Here is a 20561-nt window from a genome sequence, read left to right as displayed (position 1 = left end):
GGGGGGGGGGGGGGGGGGGGGGGGGGGGGGGGGGGGGGGGGGTCTGCTTCTATTCCTAACATCTTATTTCCTCCAAGGAAAAAAAAAAAGAGAGAGAGACTTTGATAGACTTTAAAAGGTACTTCCAAATTCAACTCAGGAGTATAGTCTCATAATCTTTATTTTAAGAACTCAAGTGATCATTGAGAGCCAACTGAGCAGGTAAGTCTGAAAGGATCATCATGGTGTTCTAGCGCCCTAAGCATTTCACCTCGCAGGTCACAGAGCTGAGGGCTCGTGAACTCCCGATTCCTGCGGTGCCCAGTCCCAAAGGGGCAGCCCTGGAGTGAAATTACCACATGCACTCCAGCCAGTGAAGAGCAGGGGATCTCACCTTCCTCCATCACGACACAGCTAAAGAAAGTTCTGCTGCCAGTGTTTGCTACTGCTCCATGCATGTGTGAACAGTTAGTGAGGATGTGGCCGGAGGGCCAGGGCTGGGGGCTGCTCCGGGTGGTTAATCACAGACACGCATGCAACAATGACCAGCCATGGGAATGAGACACTACCTTTGATGCATATGATCTCCTGAATGCCAAGGCGTGTGGTACATAAATCAACTTTTAAGGGGATGGCAACAGAAAACAAAACAGAATAGTAATAATAACAATTAAAAAATTAAAACTAGAACACAGAAATGGAGTAAAATCAGTTAGAAGTTTAAAACAAACACACAAGACTAAAGACTTAAAACACGTGATTATTTTTCACAGTGTCACACAGGACTGCGTAAGTGAGGAACCTGATTACATAGATCCCAGCAGCAGAGTCTCCGTGAAACCCTGGTTTTGAATAAGGCCTGGGTTCACTTTTATACTGAGAAGACAGCTTCTTCCTCACTATGCCCCAAATCTCTGTTCTCTTTTTACTCTCCCTTGTGTATAATAAATGAAAACTGTTCAAATATATGGTTATATATGCTACTTCTCCTTCAGTATAGCCCATTTGCTTGTGGAAATTCAGACTACTTCTTTCAGCTCAGTGTTATGGTGGGGGGGGAGGGGGACAGGTGGTGGGAAATTCCTGTTGCCAGGGACACAGACCACAGATACAGGGCAAACTGACTATAAAACCTGTTCTCTTCCAAAAGGCTCTCTCCTGGCAGTGTTCTTTTTTATTTATTTTAATTAATTAATTAATTTTTTAAATGTTTATTTATTCCTGAGACAGAGACAGAGCATGAGTGGGGGAGGGGCAGAGAGAAAGGGAGACACAGAATCAGAAGCAGGCTCCAGGCTCTGAGCCATCAGCACAGAGCCTGACACGGGGCTCTAACTCACAAACCTTGAGATCATGACCTGAGCCAAAGTCGGTCGCTCAACCGAATGAGCCACCCAGGCGCCCCTCTCCTGGCAGTGTTTTTGAACAGGGCCAAGGTGGGTTTCCAGGGGACCACCCAGAAATCCTGAATGGGGGTAGGGGTCATTTCTTGATTATACAGTGTGATAGGAACCTCAAATAGCATAAATAACTGATATTCACCAGATATATGTCAGGCACCTATGTCGGTGAATGCAACCTCTTCTCCACTAAACCTTGAGCAGAGCTGCCCAGAGCTAAGGTTAGTTACATTTGCTCTCTCGTCTTCTCACCAGCCCCAACAAATGGCTAAAAGGCAGTAAAGGAGTAAGGGAGGGGAGAAGAGCCAGGAGCTCTGGATGCTGCCGACGAGAGATTCTGAGAGCTTCAGGATAGACTGCAACCCCCTGTTCCCTTGTTGCTTCTCTGTGCATCAGTGGCGACCAGTATAGTGGGACTGCATTTCAAGAGCACAGTGGCTCAGAGCAGAATGGGTCTCCCTCCTAGCAGTGGCACTGAACTTTAAGTGTGTACGTACTGCCTCAGACTGACTCTTCTCTGCCACAAACCAGAGGGAGAGGATGAATCTCATTATAACAACAAGTCCATTAAAAACACAGAAGACACAGAATTTCCCCAAGCAGCAAGTAAACCACTCCACAGGAACTATGTAACCACAACCACAAGGAACAGCACTTAGCATCTGTACCTGTGGCTGGTGTACAAAGTAAAGGGAGTGGGGGCAATCACCTACTGATTTCTGGCAGAAGACAGGTACCAACTTGGCAGGGGCAGCGACTACAGGATTGAAATCATGACGCATCTGTGCTGTGCTGAGAAAATGAGGTCAGCCACAGAGCTGAAGCTTCTGCTATGAAACGCCTTGGCCTGACCCAGCGCAAATGACAGGCCCGTGGCTAGGCCACAGCGATCAAGATGCAGTGCGCCATTTGTATTTAAAGTAAGACTGAGGCAAAGAAAAGAGGTGGACGTGAATTACCTTTGGTTGGTAGGATTACGGGTGATACATATATTTAATCTGTATTATCTTTTCTACATAAGCATTTTCAATAAAAATAAGTTGTTCTCAGTTCCAGTTGTCTTTCTTTCTTTCTTTCTTTCTTTCTTTCTTTCTTTCTTTCTTTCTTTTCTTTCTTTTCTTTCTTTCTTTTTTTTGAAATGAAACAAAACTCAGGTACTTGTTTCACAGATGCCTGACTCAGAGATGGGTTTATGATGCAAGAGGAACCACTTCCCCCAACTGTGTGGGCCCGGTTGCTCGGGTAAGGCATGTCAACAAGATGCTTCTTCCTGAGTCAATCCCAGCCACACTGTCCCTTTAGGTATCCCCTCTCCCTTCACTTCCTGCTCTGAAAATTTTCAAACATAGGAAAAGTTGAAAGAGGACAGTGAACCCCTAGGCCCAGATTTGCTAAATGTTAGCATTTTGCTACGTATTTGATATATATAATCTTTATACATCTTTAAAAAAATGATTTGTAGGCATTTTTTATGCCTACAAATTCTAGCATGTTCTTCTTAAGAACAGATGTTTTCCTATATGACTATAGTACCTTAAGTCTTACAAGGAACCTGGCATTGATGTGATAACATTGCATATCTACACATATTATACCATCCATGATCAAATTCACTTAATTATTCCAAAGTGTCCTGTATGGCTGTTTTTGTTTGTTTTCCTGCTTTAGCTTCCATCCTTAAAAATACATAGTACCTGCTCTCGCCCAGCCCGACACCACACCATGGTGGGATTCTGGTTAACATGTCCTAGGCTCAGCTTTGTCTTGAGTATTCTTTGCTTAGCCTATAGCAAATGGCTCTGCCTCTGTGGGCACACATGGAATGTGAAGTCCCCAAGGCCTCCGATTCTGGGGTTCTAGGAGTGGGGTCCATGACTTGTTCATGTAGGAGGGGAAGAGCTACCTATGGGGCCAGTAAGGCCCCAGGAAAGGCTGTTGTCAGTGACATGTATTACCAAGAACATGGCCTTGGCATAGCCAGCTTGGGCAGCCTGCCACTCTGCATTCTGCCAGGATTAACTAATAGAGAAACAGTGGAGAGACTGACCACAGACGGGTATTTCTGACCAACAGGAGACGAAATGGCTGAACGTCTGCATGGAAGCAAAGTGACCTTGGACCTTGGTCCTTCATGGACCCCCCCCCCCCCCGGCCCTCCCTATGGCAGTGCCAGTCCCCAGTGTCAGGACGTGTTGAGGGACCCATGTACATATCCAGAAGCAACTCTTAATTCCAATCCCAGGATCAATACCACTGCCTGGGAAAGCACTTGATAGGAGGCACATGAAACCAGGTCTCTGCAGGAGAGAAGGCACACAGGTCCCAACCCTAACTCAGTGCTGTCCGTGCTGGCTCGGCTGGGACAGGTAGAAGTTGGCTCTGCACACGGAGGGCAGGATGAGAGGCCTGGCTGTTTAGGTATACTTCTAGGAGAGTGGATAGGTAAATAGCTGGCATGGCCAAGGGAGACCAACAGACCAATAATGAGAGGAGAACTAAAACATGGGTTTCCTCCAGTTGACCAAGTTGCTAAAAGCTGGATTGGGCTGGGAGCAGGGAGACTGGAAATGGCTGCAGAAGTCTTCTTTACTGAACAGGTGTGTGCAGGGCATAGGTCTGCCATGGCAATTGCCTGGAAGTTGATGGAGAGGGCAGACTCAAATCCAAGCCCTGGGGAGCCTTGTAAAGAAGGCACATGATGTTCTGGGGAAATTTTTCATTCAGAAAAGGGAGCTGAAAGTAGCTGGGCTATCGGCTGGGACAGGAGGGTGAGTATGTGTCCCAGGGCCAGACAATGGAGATGGAACAGCTTCAACCACTCCTGAGTGCTGCCCAGGCCTTTCTGGATTGGAGTCCACACCCCATCATTGTCTCTGTGACACAGAGGTTGTGTTAGAACTTCTCTAATCCCTCTCTCTCTTCCACCTTCACTGTATCTACACAGAGCTACAAGAGCCCTTGGAAACCAAAAGATTGAATAAATATCCAAGGGGGCTAGTGATGAAGGAGCGCTCCACATTGAGGTTTTACTTTTCAGGAGACTTGAGTGGCCACATCATCTCCTAAGCCTGTAGTAAGAGGGACCAAGTCAGATACACAGTGCCCCACTCAGCACAGAACCCAGGGCAGTTTCCTGGACCAGTTCTTTTATAGCAAAAATTCCTCTCTAATCCACAAACATACAAAGCAGGGGTGATTCAGCCTCTGTCTAGAGATGCCTAAACCGTGTTGTCCCTGTCCAAGCCTCCACCAGAATGTGTGGCACGAACAACCCTTATCCTGTCACTCTGGGCATTGGTGGATGCTATTCCACATGGGATCTTTGAGGACAAAAGAACAAATGGACAATGCCAGCTGCTTGCTAAAGATCTAGTGACTCTTTGAGTGTGGAATGCCTCTGTCTTCTTCCCAAGAATTAAACACAGGAACTCTTGCCATTGAAGCAAATAAGCGCCAGCTGTTCACTGAAAAAGCCCAAGAAAAGAGCTCCCTGTATGTGTCTCTTACTTGGAGCTGGGCTGGGCTCAGGAGACAGCTGTGTGTCTACTGGGAATTAGAGGAGGGTGCTCACTTTCAACCCAGGGCTTGAGATGTGCTTTCCCTCTCTTCCACCTCACCGAAGACCAATTACACAGAGGATGAGAGTCAAGTCCTTGACCCCTTCTGAAGCCCCGTTATGGATGGGGCCTACATACCTCTCGCCTGGACTTCTGGGAGGACCTCTCAAGGATGTCATCACTGGAGAGGTCAGAATCCTCTGAGAAACTCAACTGGCGCCGCAGCTGCAGCTCTAATGGGATGGAAAGAAGAGGCAAATCGAGGAACCACAGTACTTTCCTGATGTCTACATTCACACAAGCTGCCCAGGGGAGTGGGGTACAGATTTTATTTCTTTCCAGTCTGAGTGGCTCTTAACCCATAGTGGGGAGCCAGGAGCTTGGAGGCTGACACCTGTGCTGGCCGGGGCAGCGCTAACACTGAATAGAGGTCTGCCTGGTTCCTCCCGGCAATGCTGCGCTCTGCCTTGCTCAGAATCAGGCTCTCCTCTGAGGTGGTGTGACTTGAGCAAGTGCACAAACCTCCCAAGTCTCCCTTAGTCAGTTTCGAGCCGGGTTTTACCATTAGTTTATCACGAAGAATATGCTGTGTGAGCTCATGGTTCAGTTTCCTTCTCCCTCACCCCATTAGCATTGCTCCTAAGGTCCTAAGGACCTCACCCGCAGCATGAGGAAATGGATCTTAAGAGAAGAACCGATGGCTGAGAACACACACCTTATGCCCTGCCCCAGGAAGGGTCCCTTGGTTCTGACGTACCTGTTCTCACGACAGGAGACATCCTGTGCTTGCCAGAGTCCACAGTGGCACCGCTGGAAGGGGTGCTGGAACAGGACTTGTCATCACCCTTCTTCTTCTTGTCCTTCTTATACCCAGAAAAGACTGACTTCCACAAGGACTTGGGTTTGGCGGCTGCTTCCTCCAGGAGGTTTGGGCTGGGCTTCTCTGGGGGCCGGCCCTCACCTTTGGACTTCTTCTCTTTCTTGTTTCTGCGGGGGGAGAAGAGTGACGATCTCTTCTTGCTCTTCCCACTGGAGCCCTCGGATGAGGTGACTGAACCATCTGGGCCCCCTGAGTCCGACGGAGGGGAGAGGACCTCCTCACTAGTGGCTTCATGCTTCAGGGTGGGCTCCCTGGGGCCTTTGAGAACTGGGCGTTTAGGGGACTCGAGGCCAAGTTCTTTGCCCTTGGAGGGAACTGAGGAGGCTTTGCGGGAGGTGCCTCCTGGGGGCCTGGAGGTCCCAGCCGCCATCTCCATCTCCTTCATCCTACTCAGCTGCTTGGCCATAGCGTCTCTCAACGCCTGGCTCTTCACAGACTTCTCCCTGGCTCGCATGCGCTCCTCAGCCAGCTCCTTGGCTTCTGGAGAGACTAAGGGCAGGACCCTCTTCTGTGGCTGGACCCCACTCTCCAGAGTAGGCAACCTACCATTCTCCTTGGTTAGGGGTGGATGGAGGGGCCTCTCGGTGCGGGACCAGCAAGAGGGGGGTGTGAAGAACTTCTCCTGCAGACTCGAGTCCTCTGTCTTGTCATCATAGGTGTCCTCCACGTCATCAGCAAAGGGGATCTCATCCACACTCTCCACAAACGACTTCCGCACCTCCTCTCGAGGGGGCTGGGCAGGCTCTCGGGGGGCCCTCATAAAGGATGCAGGTGGTGGGGGTGGGATTACTGAGGCCTTGGGCTCGGTCTCCTTATGCTCATAAATCTGATATGGCTTCCTTCGAAGAGTTGCGGGCTCCTCATCCTGGGGTGGGGGTGGGGGTGGGCTTGAAGGAGGAGTGAGCATGGTGGAGTCAGAGGTGTTGAAGCTCTGGCTGCCCAAGGTCTTCATATTGGAGGAGCTCCCGTGAAGGCCCAACCCAGAGCTGCTCGACAGGTCTCTCCTCTCCTCCTGGGAGCTTTTCAGCTCTCTGTCAGATGGGGACTTGGGGGTTGGCAGCGAGGGCTGGTCGCCATCTGACTTCGGCAGGCCCAGCCTCTTAGGAATAGGTGGAGGTTTTAGAAGCTGGAGCCCCTCACCCTGAGGAGACTTCTCAACTGAATAGGATTTTAGGGACACTGGTTTAAAGGCCGGGGAGGGGAAGCTGGACTCGGACACCTTGCTCCGATCCACGGGTGTGAGTCCGAGGCTACGGCGGATCTCGGCACTCTTCATCCAGAACTCTGCCACCAGGTCATTCCGCTTCAGGGCTTCATCCACAGCAAGAGGGCTGCCCAGTCTGTCCTTGGTGTCCCCTTGGGTCTTCAAGGGGAGGGGAGCCAGGGGGATGGGTGTTTTGGCTGGAATGGGCTGGAAGCATATGGGGGACTTGGTGGGGGACGGGACAGTGGCCTCAGAGGAAGGTTGGGGTTGGGAGCAAATGGGGAGCTGGGTAGTGGTGGGGGTAGAGGTGGCCAGCGGTGACAGGTGCTGTGAACTAACTGGGGAGGTAGGTGTCCTGGCTTCTGGCAGAGCCACTGGCTGTGATCGGATAGGAGAGTGCACAGCTCTCTCATCACTGGGTACTTCTTCTTTGGGCTTCTCTTTGGGGAGCAAAGGCTCAGGGAAAAGGCTCTCCTTGGGCAATTTCACCTTGGTGGCAACAGAGGCAAGTGGGATTCGGGCCCCCTACAGAAAAGGAAAACAGAAGCTGCTTAGAAGGTAGTTTGATGGTCAGCAGAGACCCCTTGGGGAGCTTGCTCAAAGGGCCTGTGTTTGTGAAATAAATTCCTCTCTGCCTTTTAAGCTGTTAGCCAAATGGCTCCAGGAGAACCTTTCTCCCCCTTTCTGTTCTATTTGTTCAATTTTTAAAACCATTCTACTTTGTTGAACAGACTCAGTTTTCAGGGTTTGGTTCACCTCAAACACATTCTATATTCTTTGTGCATTAAAATGGACACTGGCCAAAGCACACTAATGGATCCAGCTCTCACTCCTGACCATCGACCCCAAGAGCTCAAGATCTCTGACGTATGAAAATACGGACCAACATTTTAAGATTTAAAATAGATATTTTCAAATTTAAATTTTTTATTTTTTAATTTGAGAGAGAGAGCGGGGGGGGAGGGTCAGAGGAAGAGAGAGAGAATCTTAAGCAGGCTCCATGCTCAGTGCAGAGCCCAGTGCAGGGCTTGGTCTCATGAACCCTAGGTTTATGATCTGTGCTGAAACTGAGTCAGATATTCAACCAACTGAGCCACCCAGGAGCCCCCAAATGGCAATTTTTTATACTCTACACATCATCCTTCCCAGGAAGCTCAAAGATCCAGACATTTCTGCACGAATTCTTATATCATCCCACCCGCGAGTCCCAGTAAACCTCCCACAGTTTCACAGATGAAATCACCAAATTCATCTTGGTTCTTGGAATCTCAAAGACCAAATCAAGCTAACCCAGGTCTTGAGTTTGGCCTCCCTCCCCGATGTGTCCTCCAGATAGCATTTCCCAAAACATGTTCCACAGGACATACTGCTATGATCTATTTACGTAGCATTCTCCAATGCGTGGCTCACATGCCACTGGTAATCTGGGTGAATACATATATATTTTTAAAGTTTATTTATTTATTTTGAGAGAGAGAGCAAGAACAGTGGTGGGGGAGGGGGAAGAGAGGAAGAGAGAGAGAGAGAGAGAGAGAGAGAGAGAGAGAGAATCCCAAGCAGGCTCCATGCTGTCAGCACAGAGCCCAATGTAGGCTGGATCTCACGAACCATGAGATCATGACTTGAGCCAAAGTCAAGAGTCAGATGCTTAATCGACTGAGCCACCCAGGCACCCCTGGATAAGTATTTTAAATTTTAAGTCATACATTCATTTTAACATAACGCTAAGAAACAAACGTATCTATCATATCAAACCAATGATTCCACAACAATTATTGCTTTAATTTACAAATAAAGTTACTTTTAAAATGGCATGGTACATGGACACAACAGAGTGACACGGTGGGAAGACTCAGGTTTGGGATTGGTACAGTGCAGGGTTAGGGAGCTGCTGCCCAGACTGCCTTGTCCTCATGGTGAGGACTAAGCTGGAACCCCAAGGCCACTCCTGTTGTCAGCAGCCCCACTTAGTACAAGATGCAAAAAAATGGGCTGACACCAAGGGCCTGAGATGAGGGAGTTAATATGTCCACTCAGGATCCTATCAGTTTTGTCCCCCACAGTGAGCCCTGAGTCCTTACCTCTGCCTCAGGGCTGTGGCCTGGGGAGAGCAGACCAGCCTGCTCCTCAGGGGATCGGGGAGGGCTGGTGACTTGGGCGGGACCTGGACAGAACACACACAGGATTTATAAGAGGAAACAACACCCTGCCCTTCCCGCTGAGGGCTCCTCTCCCAGCCAGCTCTGCAGGGGGGTCACTGTTGGTCAACAGAAAGAAAGTCCTTTCCCAGAGTGTCCCTAGATGCCACCTCTGCTCATTTCAGAAGTACGGGCTTTTTTTCACTTGTGCGATCTGTGTCCAAAGCTTGGAGATGTACCTTCTACCCTTTCATAGCTCCAGAGCACACACACAAAGGGGCTGTTGGCCAAAGCCATGCGCAGGATCTGTGCAGAGGGAAGGGGGAAAGACAACAACAGGCAGAGCTGTCTGCCATTTGGAGGTTGGTATGCAGTGCACCAGCTCTGCTCCGGCTCTGCTCTGATGACCTGTGTCTTCGGTGCTGCCCCTGTTCTTGCAGGCTCTCCACAGGAATTCTGGAAGCAGTTTCTGCTGAGACAACAGGCTTACCTCTCTCCTGGTGCCCTGGTGTGGTGGCAGGTTGCTCCTCCTCATTTTCCGATACCCTCAGCTCCAGCTCCGCCTCCAATGCTGCCTGGTGCTGCATGCGAAGCTCTGTTTCGGCATCTGATGGGATATCATCAGACCAGTGCTGATCTGGCAAAGGGAAGGGACAGAGCAGCACTTGAGTGAAGCCCTGCTTCTTTACCAGTCTCCAGCTGGCCCCAGAAAGTAGCTGAATCAGTTCATCAACTACAGCACCACTGCTTGATGTCTGGACCTGGTTCTGTGTCCCAGCTAGGACCTGCCTACTGGTCCCTACTGAGCTTCTGAGACTCAGAGCCTTTATTCTCTGCAACATAGCGCTTTCATCAAAGCCTACAGTGCTCCATTTCCTTTTCAAATACACAAGACGGTACCTGATAGATCACAACAGAAAGAAACATAGTGGGTGTGCCTGTGAAGGGCAGGCCTTACTTCACGGACTCACCATTGGTCTGTTTCCCCCAACACCACGGCGAGGTCTATGCTCCCTTACAGTCTTGCCTGGACTCGTCATTTCTCCCAGGCTAGTCCCTGCCACCCTTTCCCCAACCAACCAGCCTATAATTCTTAAAATACCATCTCTTTTGTAGCTACCTTTCAGAGGCCCACTGAATAAAGGCCCTTTTATAAAGCACCCAATCTGCTCAGTTTCTCAACCACAACTTAATGAATGCAGGCTATGCTGCATGGTGGCTGACAGGGGGAATGACACACATTCAAGTTAGCAGCAGACCAAGGAACACAACCAGGAGACCTAATGGCCACCTCTTTAGAGTGCCTTGCTTTTGCTTTAATGTATATTATCTTTCCCAAGTTCCAATCGCACAGTGGGGAAGAGAGTGATCAGCACAGTGGAGAGGGGAGGCTCTGGGGTCCCCCGTACCATCATCCAGCTCAGCACCAGTGTCCCCTGTGTCCCCATTCTCCGCTGCCTCCCCTTCTATCTCTGCCGGCTCCGAGTCCACATCTTCCTCCAGGTCATTCTCATCAAATGGGACTGTAAAGCAGAAACGTTCAAAGGAAGGAAGAAAAGGACAGGCAGACAGACAGAGACTGCCTGTGCAGGTGGAAACTGGTGGTGGTCTTCCCAGGGCTGCAGTGTGAAGACCATGAGGAGAGGCGAGGAGATGGACTGTGAAGTGTCTGGATTTGGACCCCAAGGTGGAAGTCGGTCAGCCTTGGGGGAGCTACACACAGTGTGGGTGCTGGTGAGGGCCTGGGGCCCTTCCTGAACACCCGGGACCAGCACTGCTCGACGCCAGCAGGGCCCAGCGGAAAAGGAAGGGCAGCTTCCTCTGGTCACCTCCTCTTCCCCCGAGACTGCTGTAAGTGCCTCAGTGTGAGAAGGGCAGAGGGGAAACGCTGCCTCTGCAGGCCCAGGGGCAATGATGACTCTTCTGCCAGCACGCCCTGGACCGCTTCACAGGCCACGTGCCATTTACTCCTCACAGTAATCGCTCAGAGGGCCTGTGGCAAAGCCGAGGCCAGAGAGTTACGGGATTTACTCATGGTCATATTGCTCCATCTAGCAGCTGCAGTACTGTGTGTAGGCGAAGTCACTGATGGATGAGGGACCAACAGGATGGACCCCTGAGGGCACCCACCTCCCCTTTCAACGGGTAGAGGTGATATCTTTGCTTCGGATAATTTAGAGAAATGTTTTTTTTTAAGGCTTGAAGGAGAGGATGAGGGGATATGTAAAGTTCACTGTCTAGATGCAACACCAGCCCTTCAGTGTTGCAGGACAAGGCAAAGCACTCATCGACTTCTCTTTCCTCAGGAGGAAACAGCCCCTAAACATACACACACACACACACACACACACACACACTCAAACCTGTTCCCAACCTCTGCACACTTAGAACTCACACTAACAGTTTGGAGTAAGAGAAAGCAATTAGGAAAGCAAGGTGTGCTACTTTAAAGGATGCTGTGAGGCCCCAGTGTTACCCGAGACCAACAGGACCCATCTGTCAGGTGTCCTGAGGGTTTCTTCTAGGCTCCTAAGCACAGCCACTCTCACATCACTCCTAAAGGTTCTCACTTCAGGAAAAGGGGCTACGCTTAGGTTCGTATATACAAGGGCCAGAGGATCAAAGCCCAAGGATGGGCAGGCAGCAGAGGCACTGGCTGTGGCACAGCTCAGATTTTTTAAAAGGCTGTACCACAGTGAGAGGCCGTGTAATGGCTGGGCCCTCTCAAGTCAGTGCTCTCGTCACTGTCCAGTCTCATGAATCTGCATCGCTGGCACCTTAAGGATGTGCAGAGTGAGTGTGGCAGAAATGTCGAGCATGGATACCAAAGTCTGAATATGACGAAAATCCAGGAAAATCAAGTGAATACCTTTGGAGGCCGGGTGGGGAAGATAGGGAAGGGGCACTTTTTTAAATTTTTTTTTTTTCAACGTTTTTTATTTATTTTTGGGACAGAGAGAGACAGAGCATGAACGGGGGAGGGGCAGAGAGAGAGGGAGACACAGAATCGGAAACAGGCTCCAGGCTCCGAGCCATCAGCCCAGAGCCTGACGCGGGGCTCGAACTCACAGACCGTGAGATCGTGACCTGGCTGAAGTCGGACGCTTAACCGACTGCGCCACCCAGGCGCCCCTGGGAAGGGGCACTTTGAAGATGCTGGGGATGTGTGCTTTCTTGACCTAGTCACAGGAGTTTTTGTTAAAAAAAATAATTACTGGGGTGCCTGGGTGGCTCATTTGGTTAAGCGTCTGACTCCTGGTTTTGGCTCAGGTCATGAACTCAGTTTGTGGGATTGAGCCCTGCCTTGGGCTCTATGCTGGCAGTGTGGACCCTGCTTGGCATTCTCTCTCCCTCTCTTTCTGCCCTCCCCTGCTTGTATGCACACGTGGTCTCTCTCTCTCTCTTAAAGTAAATGAACATTAAAAGATAATTCCTTAAGCTGTATAATTAGCTTCCCACCCTTTTGTATACTCAGTTTATAAAAATAAGGTGATGATTTGCATCTAATTTTGGAGAACCATACAACATAGGTTTAGAATGGACTATGGGGAAAGATGAAAGAATTCCAGAATAAGTTCTAGGCTGGCAAATAGTTAATGTCACACTCCTTCTTTTGAGATACCAGAGCAGCCCATGGAGCTGGTTAATGCCAGGATGCTTTCCTGTGATGGTGGCATTTGTTGGGGAAAATATTAGGGGTAAAACTACTCAATTATTTCCACACACTTAAAACCTTTGCACGATAACTTTGCTGTTGTAGTTCATCAAACACCAGGAAGTGAGATTTCTTAGGAACAAACAAAAGTCTCTGTGCCTTCTCTAACCTGAGCTTCCTATCTGGATAACAAACTCATGGTTTCATGACACCATTTCTGAAGAGGCTGGACAGTTACCTCTCTTCCCCCAGAATCTTTCTCCTCTGGGAGTCACGTCAACCGGGTGGAAACAGAACCTGGGCTCATCCTGTCTGGGCCCACTGTGCCCAACACATATGCTCAAACAGATGTATGAGTGGCTAAGCATCAAGATGGCAATCTGTACTTCTGTTGGACAGTGTGCTGGACGTGGGCACAAAGGAGACCACACTGTTCAAGTCACACTGCCCTAGGTCAGCCTGACCCCAGCCCTGGTCCCTTGGCCCTCATGTGGTTCTCTGACTCGGAGTTGCTGCTAAGAAATGTCTGTTGTAGAGTCAGAAGGGTAACAAGTCTACAGTCCTTGGGAGTACCTTGAAAGGAACAATTGTCACATACATTAAAAAACAAACAAGTGAGAAATATCAATGCAGCAGCAGCAGCAGAGGCTGGAAAAACGCAGCTTGAGGGATGGAATTGGGAGATTAAATCCAGGTTAAGATGGAGTGCAGAGTGCTAGAAGCTGCCACGCACTATGGAAGCTGGGAATCACAGACATACTTAGCTTTTGGTTTATTTCAGCTGCCAGCTGGGAAGTCTTGACACCTCAGCCTTGTCCAACCATCCTGGGAGACGTGCTAACATGAGGAGAGATGGCCAGCAGCTTCTGTTCACAGAGCTAAGGTCTGGCCTCAGGCTCAGATCTCCCTATGGTTCTGTGAAGGTACCTCCTGACTTGTGTGCCTGTGTCCTTTTCTCCTGCTGCGTGTCAGGTCAATGGAACGGGCTGGTAAGAGGCTGGTGGTAAAGATCCATAACTCCAATCCTATGCATCCCAGAAGCAACCACAAGGACCACAGTTTTCAACCAGGGGGTAATGCTTCCCTTCTTTAAGTGGTACTGATATTGTGTAGGGCAGTTTTGGTTGTTGCCTTGATGGCCAGGGTGGGAGTAGAGGCTGTATGGCTGATGACATTTTGAGGGCAGAGGCCAAGAAAGTTAAATGTCCTCAATAGAGGGGCGTCTGGGTGGCTTAGTCGATTAAACGTTCGACTTTGGTTCAGGTCATCTCACGGTTTGTAAGTTCGAGCCCCGTGTCGGGCACTGTGCTGATAGCTCAGACCCTGGAGCCTGCTTTGGATTCTGTTTTCCTCTCTCTCTTCCCCTCCTCTGCTTGCACTCTGTCTCTGTCTCTGTCTCTCTCAGAGATAAATAAACATTAAAAAAAAATTTTTTTTTTTTTGCATGTCCTACAATGCAAAGAACTGCCTGCCCCTTGTCAAGAACTGCTATCACCCATGCTGAGGAATACCTGTCCAGAAAAGTTTAGGAAGGACAACCAAGGTTTCTCAGCTATCTCTTGGCCTAAGTACTTACAGAAACCCCGCACATCAGTACGAAGACCCAGCGGATGCTACATCGAGTTATACCCCGCCTGTCCCTCTACTGTTAGCAGAACAATCCTATGTTCTCCACTCTTCACTGAGGAGTCTTCCACAAGTCCCCTAGTACTGAATGTCTCCTTCTCTGTACTTTGGTGGGTTTGTGGGATATTCATCGATTCTTCTACTTTCACACCCAACTGCTACACAATTTAATCTCTACAGACTTTAGAAATCACTGCTAAAGATGTTCCTTTAGCTTTGGCCTTTACTCAACCTTTATTAGTAAAAAACAAGTTTATGTCCTGTCTATGCTATTGCTCTCCTCCGGATCTTCCCTGAAAGGCGTGGGGTGCGTGTCTGGTCCATGCAAGAATGGGCCGCCTGAGTGAGGCATGCATGTGCCCCCCCGCCCCGACTGTGGCATGCACTAGCAGCAGGACCAGAATTCTAGTGTTAAGGTACCAGCAGAGCTGCCGAGAGAGTGGTTATGGTGAGTGGGGAGAGAACAAACATCACCAGACTACCTCCGGAGACTGTCTCCAGCCAGGCCTGCACTGCTGCGCGGCGAATGGAGGGAAGGTCAGGCACTGAATTTAAAACAGACGATAGATACAAAGTTACACAGGAATGCGGGTTCCCAGTGAGGAGAGTCGAGGTCATCCTAAAGCCCCAAACAGAAGGGAACCTGACAGATGTTCTAAGCCAGAGGCTTGTCCGGCAGCGATGAGGGGTCAGAGTCCCGCCGTAAGCCTGTATGACGGACGCTCGGGATGAGAAAAGAAGAGAGAAAACAGGGAGGGTCAACAGTGGCTGGAGGCTGCAGAGCTGCCCCATGCTGTAGGCCAGCCAGACGTCCTGGGTCAGTAGGGCCAGTCTCCTCACTCCCGTTGAATGGTTATACTGCTGCAAAAGTAGTTAACAGAAGGTGGTCTTGCCTAGAGGTGAAGATTTGGGGCCAGGGAGGATCAAATGTCCTCGTTAAGGGCTAAGTTTCCTGAAGGCAGAGTCCTGTAGGGTGTGTGGCCCCAACAGGCCTGAATGGAAACGTGCAAACGAGTGAGAGACAGAGGTTCACGACAGCAAGGATCCATATTTGGACGATGGGTCTGCTGAGGTCAAAGGTGTGGAGAGTGACACGGCAGCCGCCGCATCCCTCAGCTGTCTCCATTTTTTCCTTTTATTGCTTGTATTCATCTCCACCCTCCTGTGGAGCACAGGCCAGCTCACCTAAAACCTAGAGCTGGATATTACGCTAGCTATTTTTAAAGGCCTCCTTGACATAAATCTCTTAAAACTTCATTTCAGTTCAAAATATACTGCCCCACCCAGTCCTGCCAATGTACATTCACACTCAGACACACCACAGGAGGAAAGCATCAGAACATTTTACCAAGTGGACAGAGTAACCCTGTCTAGCAAAATGGGGAAAGAAAGCAAATTCTTGGTTTTCCCAAGGCCAAGTTCATTTTACTATTTTGCGCCCATGGAGAAAGATCCCATAACCTCTTAACCCATAGAGAACTTTACATATCCTCAAACAAAAGTTAAGGGCAGTGGTCATGATTAACAATACCAGGACAACAAAATGGTTTGTTGGCTTTTACATTTTGATTAAACTGATGGCTTTGGCCCTATCAGAAGGGTCCTCTGTAGCAATGAGAGGGGAAGCAGGGACAGAGCTGCTCTGAGGGGCATATCGGGCCCTTGGATCTTGAAACAGTTACCTCTAGAAGTGGAGGACTCAGAGGTTGGTACCATTCGCTCCTCCTCCTCTTTCTCTCGAATATGTGTCCAGTGCACATCAGCCTGGATCTCCAAGGGGTCGGCTGGATTTATGATCTGCTGTAGCCTCTGGCTCCCGACTAGTGTACCAGAGTCAGAGGTGGAGGAGATGAGGAAGGGAGAGATGGTGGAGGAAGGAAGCAGAAAATAAACAGTGAAGGGAAGGAGGGGATGAAACATCACAGGAAAGGAAACAGAAAGAAAAGTTACTGTATTTGCCAGGATCACTTTGAATCAGAAAGAGGCAAAAATTGAGAATATACACGCGTGCACACACAGACATGATTTCTACTCGTTCAGCTTGATTTTGTTGTTTCAAGCTTCACTTACACTGTTAATTTCAATGAAGTGAACCATATATCCCGACTCTAAACAGAAAGAATTCTCCTTTCTGATGCTCTTTCCATCTCATCTGCATTTGAGGGACCCAAATGCCAAGTCAGAAAAAAGAGCAGGTCACAACTGGCCTCTGGAGGGCCATCCCTCTGGGTCAGGAGTACTCTGCTGTTAGCCAGCACAGTGTGAGATCCTGAAGGATGCAACGCTCTTGCCCCTTCTGAGGATACACAGCATGGTGCTTACCGTCACCTGCCATGTTGACAGCTTCTCCTTTGAGATTTAAGCCAAGTGACAAGTGAGAGATGGGATGGGACAGTGTCATTCTGTCATGAACCACCTAACTCACGCAGGACAGAAATGTACTTTGTTGGTACTTCAGTGTTTATCTTTTGCAGCTAGAGAGAGAGAAAAAAAATCCCCCTTCCATAATAGGTCTCATGCTGCATGCAGGTCTGCGGCAGGGACACAGCTATGGGGAGAAAATGGAGACAGGGGAGGCAGTGGCTAGGAGAGGAAGCAGAGCTCTATCTTGTAAATTCCCAAGACTTTGGGAGTTCGTGGGCAGGAATAAAACAATACCTTTCTGCTTTTTCTGAGGTCAAAGCCTTTTTCTTAAAACTCCATTTGGTGCACCACTGCTCTCCTCTGGACACAAGACCTGCCTTTTCAGCTAAATGAGAAATCACCAGCAGCCCCTTCAGATTATTCCTGCTGTCAGAGCCCAAAGAATATACATGCAGCCTCTGCCCTGTAAGCTCCCTATAACCAGTGCTTGGACCATGCCATACAGTTGGGTTAAAATAAAGGGATAGCCAGCAACTTGGGGGAGGGGACATTTTGGGAGGGAAGATGGCTTTTCAGTAGCAAGAGCAGGTGCCACCTGATCTGAAGGAGTCTGGGATTCCTGATGGGAGCCCACTCTCAACTATCTAACTGGACAGTTTGGCTTTGGCTTCATCACTATCACACAACCTCTTAATTTTTAAGCAATGGGGAATGTGATATGGACAGAAAGTACTAGTAAGATTACCAAATGTGGATGCGGGCACCATCCTGTGTTAAATGTGGGGTGGTAGCCCCGCATGCACTCTCTTGTCGGAACTACTGGTCTCTACGGATTCATTTTTCTAAGGTCAGTTGGCTTTTATGGTGTTGGATGGGGCTGAATCACGGCAAAGTCACCCAATAGCTTGAATGTCACATGACTAAGGAAGGGAAGTCAAAGAGAAAAATGCAGACCCTTTCTTCATCTTCTAAGCCACAAAGAGAAGAGAGTGAGTCTCCTCCCTGGATAATGTTCTGCTTCCTGTTAATAAATGTAGCCTTGGGGACTTATCAGCCAGCATGTCCTCCTTTCTCAGAGAAATGTTACAAGACACAGTGGAGGAAGGTTCTGGGTACCTGTGCTGATGAAAACACCTGTGCTGGCTCCCCTACTTTTGATAGCTGTGACTGTGACATGATTTTTCAGCATTACAAGAGGCTGAGTCTTCGCTAGATGAGGGGACTTGCAGCAAAGCATACAAGAGGCCTACTTGGGGCCACCATCATTAAGACTGCTTCTGGAATCTTCTTCTCAGACTTCCCCTTGATTCTGCTTGTCTTATATGTTATTTGCTACATGACCATTCCCAAAGGCTGGGCCCAGGGACAGGTGCCCAGCTAGGCATGTGACAAAGCCTGTCCGCGCAGCTTTATAAAGCACAGATCTTTTAATGTGGGACCTGCTCTTGAAGGCAAATTCTGGATGGCTGCTAGGGAGCCAGGGTAGAAGGTGGGCAAGGGGCAGAGTGGGTACCTTTACATGTACCCGTATCTTCTTCCTTTGACAGATGCTGGAGCCACTGGCTTTGCAGGAGTTCTCTGTCCCAGGGGCAATACTCCCCTTCTACAGCAGGGGGAGCCAGACACCCACAAACACAGCATCAAGAATCCCGCGTGGGGATAAAGAGAAAAGAGAATGGAAGGGAGGAAAGAGAATAGAGAAGAGTTATCTTCAGGTGCAAGGCAATAACATCCTGTCACTGTCTACACAGCCATGGAAGTCCACTGACCAAAAGATACACACACACACCAAGGGCTAGGAACAAAGGCCCAGAGCTTGGCTGAATTTGTCGGTATGTGTTTCTGCAGTTAAATCCCATTCCCTGCAGGTTTGGTCTTGACACTAGTTCCAGATCCAGGAAATTAAGTGTGCATGAGGGAAAGCAGGGATAAAGTCTCCTGAAAAGGGCACAGGCTTTGACCCTAAGCTGTGTGTGGGGCTACAAGCCACTGAATGTGTGAATCACCAGATGGAGATAATGACAAAAACAAAGTACCTTTCCCCTGGATAAGCTGTGAGCACAATCACCACCTCTGACTACTAGGGACCCAGAGGCAGCCCTGGGCCAACCACAGCTCTGTACACACAGCAGTTATGGAGAAAAGAACCCAAGGTGCCAGCTTTCCGGCCTGGCCTCCTGCTCGCACAGACCTTACTTCTCATCACGGGGAGGAGGAAGGGCCAGGGCACCAAGTGCTGCCTCTGTGGGCCCCACCCCAGCCTCTGTCTTTGGAGGGAAGAGCGCAGGAGAACTAGGTCTAGAGAAGCCCCTTAGTGGTCTGAGGAAGAGCCCTGCCTCTGAGCGTTCACACTGGCCCTGGGCACCTTGGGGGCAGGGAGAGGCTGTGCTTCCTTCTTGTCTGCCCGGCCTCGGCAGTGTCTTGGGCTACACAGCTCTCAGGACCGGCTCAGTAATGTAATTGGGAAGAGCTCTGCATCTGGTCAGCACGCGGTCCTTCCTGTGCCAGACTGCGGGATAGGACTGGGCAGCCAAGCACAATGAATTCCAGGAGGAGCAGCAGAGCAATCTAGTGCCAACTCTACGAGGCCCGGGGCTGTCCAGAATCTAATGTGCTCCTCTGACAACGGCTGGGAGGGATTGGTGCTTTAAAGGCCCATGTCCTTCTCTTCCATTCCATGTCCCCTGGAGAGAGAGCACGGCCGTGAATTAACATGGCACCGTCGTCAGGGGGATTCAGGTCTCTACCTGCCCTAGTTTCTTCCTCCCCACCCTCCAGACCTCTGTGCAGACAGGGCAGGGAAAGAATGACCCTCTCTCTTACAGAGACAAAAAAGGATGCCCACCAAATTCTTCCTCATCACTCAAGGACACACACAGCCAGAGATGGGGGCAGAATGAAACATTTCAAGTCCAAGGCAAGAGAACATTTCAGAGCCAACCAGAGTGACTTAATACTGGAACTGATGCTCTGTCTCAGGACACTGGTCCAAACATGTTACTACCTGTCATCGACTGAACCCTGTCTGGTAGGCACCTGGCCCCTCCTCAGTGACAGCAGCTCTGAGCAGAGTGAGATTCAGTGCTCTGCAGCCTCCAAAGCCCAGACTCTGAGTCAGGGAATCCTCTAGGAAGCTAAATTCCCTTTCTTTATTAAAATAAATTTCTTTAACAGAAACTAAAGGAAAAAAAAAAAAAAACAACAGAAAATGAGGAGAGGAGAATGAGTGACCTAATTTGGTTGGAGTACTTATGCTGTTGACCCTTTGCCTTCCACTTCCAATATCTACTCAGAATGTGCACAAGGGACATTACTTCCACTGCCAATGGCCTCCCCTGCTCCCCAAATCTAAGGCTAGAGAGAGGCAGGAGGGATCGCCCCTGGGGCCGTAGACAGCACGTTGGTGTGACTCCAGCCACAGAAGCCTTACTCAGGCATGGAACAGAGTCAGAGTTAAGAGAAGAGATTTTTTTCTGACCTTCACTAGACTCTTCCTCTTCCTCCTCATATTCTTCCTCTTCCTCCTCTTCCTCCTCCTCATACTCTTCCTCTTCCTCCTCTTCATTCCCAGGCTCGTAGCTCTTTGAGGCCTCCAGCTCCTCTTCACTCTTTCCTTTCAGAAGGGCATGGATCCTCACAGCCTCCTTCCAAGGAACACCGCCCAGGTCGGAGGTGGGCAGAGGCTCCTCTTCCTCCTCCTCCTCTTCCTCCATCTCGGACTCAGAACTGCTGTGGGGAAACAACCATACAACCAAAGT

General features: G+C 49.6%; 1 protein-coding gene across 12 annotated transcripts in view; it reads right to left on the bottom strand.

The window, feature by feature from the left end:
* MICAL3 (microtubule associated monooxygenase, calponin and LIM domain containing 3) overlaps positions 1–20561 on the bottom strand; it is a 208983-nt gene that overhangs the window by 27088 nt on the left and 161334 nt on the right. For 6 of the 12 annotated variants that reach the window (XM_049624817.1, XM_049624820.1, XM_049624822.1 and 3 more), the window contains 7 exons: positions 20282–20532; positions 16122–16259; positions 10568–10681; positions 9649–9795; positions 9102–9184; positions 5694–7545; positions 5075–5169 (listed from right to left, as the gene is read on the bottom strand). In XM_049624817.1, coding sequence (XP_049480774.1) covers positions 5075–5169; positions 5694–7545; positions 9102–9184; positions 9649–9795; positions 10568–10681; positions 16122–16259; positions 20282–20532 — 2680 coding nt within the window. Of the gene's footprint in view, positions 1–5074; positions 5170–5693; positions 7546–9101; positions 9185–9648; positions 9796–10567; positions 10682–14921; positions 14985–16121; positions 16260–18316; positions 18407–20281; positions 20533–20561 lie in introns of those variants that run through there. The other 6 variants (XM_049624829.1, XM_049624828.1, XM_049624821.1 and 3 more) reach the window with 6 other exon arrangements.

This window comes from Panthera uncia, chromosome B4, assembly GCF_023721935.1.
Source record: "Panthera uncia isolate 11264 chromosome B4, Puncia_PCG_1.0, whole genome shotgun sequence".
In the NCBI taxonomy this organism is placed as follows: domain Eukaryota; kingdom Metazoa; phylum Chordata; class Mammalia; order Carnivora; family Felidae; genus Panthera; species Panthera uncia.
Note: the sequence above shows the minus strand (reverse complement) of the source record. Positions and strands in the feature narration are given on the sequence as shown.